Source organism: Sapajus apella, unplaced genomic scaffold, assembly GCF_009761245.1.
Source record: "Sapajus apella isolate SASKATOON/1434 unplaced genomic scaffold, GSC_monkey_1.0 scaffold16, whole genome shotgun sequence".
NCBI lineage: Eukaryota > Metazoa > Chordata > Mammalia > Primates > Cebidae > Sapajus > Sapajus apella.
In genome coordinates this window covers 10,780,591-10,783,591 of record NW_022436956.1, presented here as the reverse complement: position 1 = coordinate 10,783,591, position 3,001 = coordinate 10,780,591, and the positions used below count along the sequence as shown (strand labels likewise).

At 40.6% G+C, this 3,001-nt stretch overlaps 1 protein-coding gene across 1 annotated transcript; it reads left to right on the top strand.

Moving 5' to 3' along the window:
• Positions 1–1,321: 1,321 nt before the first annotated feature.
• LOC116555960 (olfactory receptor 8A1) lies at positions 1,322–2,464 on the top strand. Its single transcript, XM_032284882.1, has one exon. The coding sequence runs from the start codon at positions 1,397–1,399 to the stop codon at positions 2,375–2,377; it is 981 nt and encodes a 326-aa protein (XP_032140773.1). The 5' UTR covers positions 1,322–1,396; the 3' UTR covers positions 2,378–2,464.
• Positions 2,465–3,001: the final 537 nt, after the last annotated feature.

Sequence of the window (3,001 nt, the reverse complement as noted above, 5' to 3'; positions counted from 1 at the left end):
GAGGAAACTCATGATCGGGACAGAGCGGGGTAAGTTCCAGTTCCAAGTCACCAATAATTAGTAAACCTTGGGCAAATCACTTAGTGTCTGGAATCTCAGTTTTCTCAATATAAAAATGAAAATTAAAATCCTTCCCTAAACATATTTTTCCCCATTTCCCAAAATTTTAGAAGTTAACGAGATTGACCTTTGAAACAAATGTGTAAGCTATAAAGCATTATGCAAACGTTAGTAATTACGTAAGGAAGCAATTAAAATAAGGGAAATTTAAGTTTTATAGCTTAAGAAATACATCCCACAGATGCGACTATCTATACATAATGTATCCGGCAATGATTATTCATGCTTCCTAGAGATATGTCTGTAATTTGAATACTTTGCCATCAGGGATATAATAGGACCATGGTTTGATACAATGATTTGAAAATAACAATAATGATAATAATAATTAGCTATTTAGCATTCACTGTGGAACATTCAGTAGGCCAGTGCTCAGGGTGCACCACAGATCAATTAAATCAGAACTTTTATGGGTAGAACCCAGGAATCAATACTTTATAAATGCTCCATGTGATTATAATATATAGCCAATTCTGAGAATCACTGCCTTAGGATCTCAAGTCAAGTGAGAAATTAAGAATAAATTCCAGACTCTTAATGACAATTCACATTTTTATAGGCACTCAGTATTTGAAAAAAAAGATTTCTAAATATGCATTATCCCATGTTATTTTTACAATCACCTTTGGAATCGATATTAATTTCTTCGTCTTTCAGACATAGAAATTGATGTGTCCATCAATGACACAGCTTGCAACTATCATATCCCCCCGACACTGCATAAATTTCAGATACGTACTTGCATGTTCGCATCCAGTGAATATTTAGGAATTATACACATGACAAGGAAAGTTTATTTCTAAAGCAAAATCCATCTCCAACTACAAAATATGAAATATGCTACTTATTATCTACAGTGTAGAGATTCTCAGACTTTACTATGCAATACCATCACCAGAGAGATTAATTCACAGATTGCTGGGCCCCATATCCAGAGTTTCTGACTAAGTAGATGTGAGCTGAGGCCTGAGAATTTGCATCTCTAAAAATCTCCAGGTAATGTCAGTGCTGCTGGTCCAGGGACTACCTTTTGAGAAACACTGCCCCAAGATATTTTAGAAGCATGTGCGTGGTAAAAGATCCGGACCTTGGCCTGCTTTCCTCTCATCTTCATGATCTTTGAAACACTCAGGGCGGTCTTCCTGCAAAAAGATCCGCAAATAGCAGGAGGAGGGGAGGAGGGCAGGGAGGATGTATCAGCAGAGAGCCCAGGATATTTAACTAGCACCAAAGGCTCAAGACTAGCTTCCCCAAGCAATCCAAGATTAGCCTTTTAATGGGGTTCTTGTCTCCCACATATCTCTGCAGGCTTCCCACCCAGAAGAGGATGGCTGCAGAAAATCACTCTACAGTGACAGAGTTCATTCTCAGGGGATTAACAAAGAGACAAGACCTCCAGCTCCCCCTGTTTCTCCTCTTCCTCGGGATCTACTTGGTCACCATGGCGGGGAACCTGGGCATGATCACTCTGATTTGGCTGAACTCTCAGCTTCACACCCCCATGTACTACTTTCTCAGCAATCTGTCACTTGTGGATCTCTGCTACTCCTCCGTCATTACCCCTAAAATGCTGGTGAACTTTGTGTCAGAAAAGAACATCATCTCCTACGCAGGGTGCATGTCACAGCTCTACTTCTTCCTTGTTTTTGTCATTGCCGAGTGTTACATGCTGACAGTGATGGCCTACGACCGCTTTGTTGCCATCTGCCACCCTTTGTTTTACAACATCATTATGTCTCCTCTCACTTGCTCCCTGCTGGTGGCTGTGGTCTACACCATAGGACTCATTGGCTCTACAATAGAAACTGGTCTCATGTTAAAACTGCCCTATTGTGAGCTCCTCATCAGTCACTACTTCTGTGACATCCTCCCTCTCATGAAGCTGTCCTGCTCTAGCACCTATGATATTGAAATGACAGTCTTCTTTTTGGCTGGATTTAACATCATAGTCACAAGCTTAACAGTTCTTGTTTCTTACATCTTCATTCTCTCCAGCATCCTCTGCATCAGCAACACAGAGGGTAGATCCAAAGCCTTCAGCACCTGCAGCTCCCACCTTGCAGCTGTGGGAATGTTCTATGGATCAACTGCATTCATGTATTTAAAACCCTCCACAATCAGTTCCTTGGCCCAGGAGAATGTCGCCTCTGTGTTCTACACCACAGTAATCCCCATGTTAAATCCCCTAATCTACAGCCTGAGGAACAAGGAAGTAAAGGCTGCCATACAGAAAACACTGAGGCGTAAACTGTTTTGATGCAAATGTTATTGTTCCTTTTCAATTTAGTAGTAATTGTTATAAATACCAGAGTGACAGCTTCTGAATGCTAGCCAGCTGTGGGTGGAAAATAATCACTTCTCCACATGGCTGGGTGAATGCCCTTTTACCTTCTTTCCTCTTCCTTCCCTCCCTCTCTTGTCCCTTCTGTTTGAAAACAGCCAACTTTAAGATCAGGTTTTCTTTCACTTGGGATCCATCCCTCTATCCCAAGCCCTTTAATAAATCTTTCCTACCTTAATTGCAATTTAACTTAAATGCTAAAATTTCAACATTGAGTTTTAGAGTCATTCATAGTCTTATTACCTTCTATATAGAAAATATTATTCAGCCCAATTTTTTCTTTTTGTATTTGGAAATAAATGAGGCAAAGAGAGATGAATTTGAATGTCACCAGGACGTGAAAAAACAAACAACTATGAGCCTCTCTCCTGAGGAAAAACATACAAAGCTTCACTTATTAAACGCTTTGAAGAATGTATGAAGAAGTGTTGGATGAACGTGTTAGGATGGGGATGAACCTAGCTGAGGGCATCCTGGTTCCCTTCCTCTTGATACGGCCCAGGCCTTGAGTCCCATAGTCTTCTTTCCTTCCTTCCCATA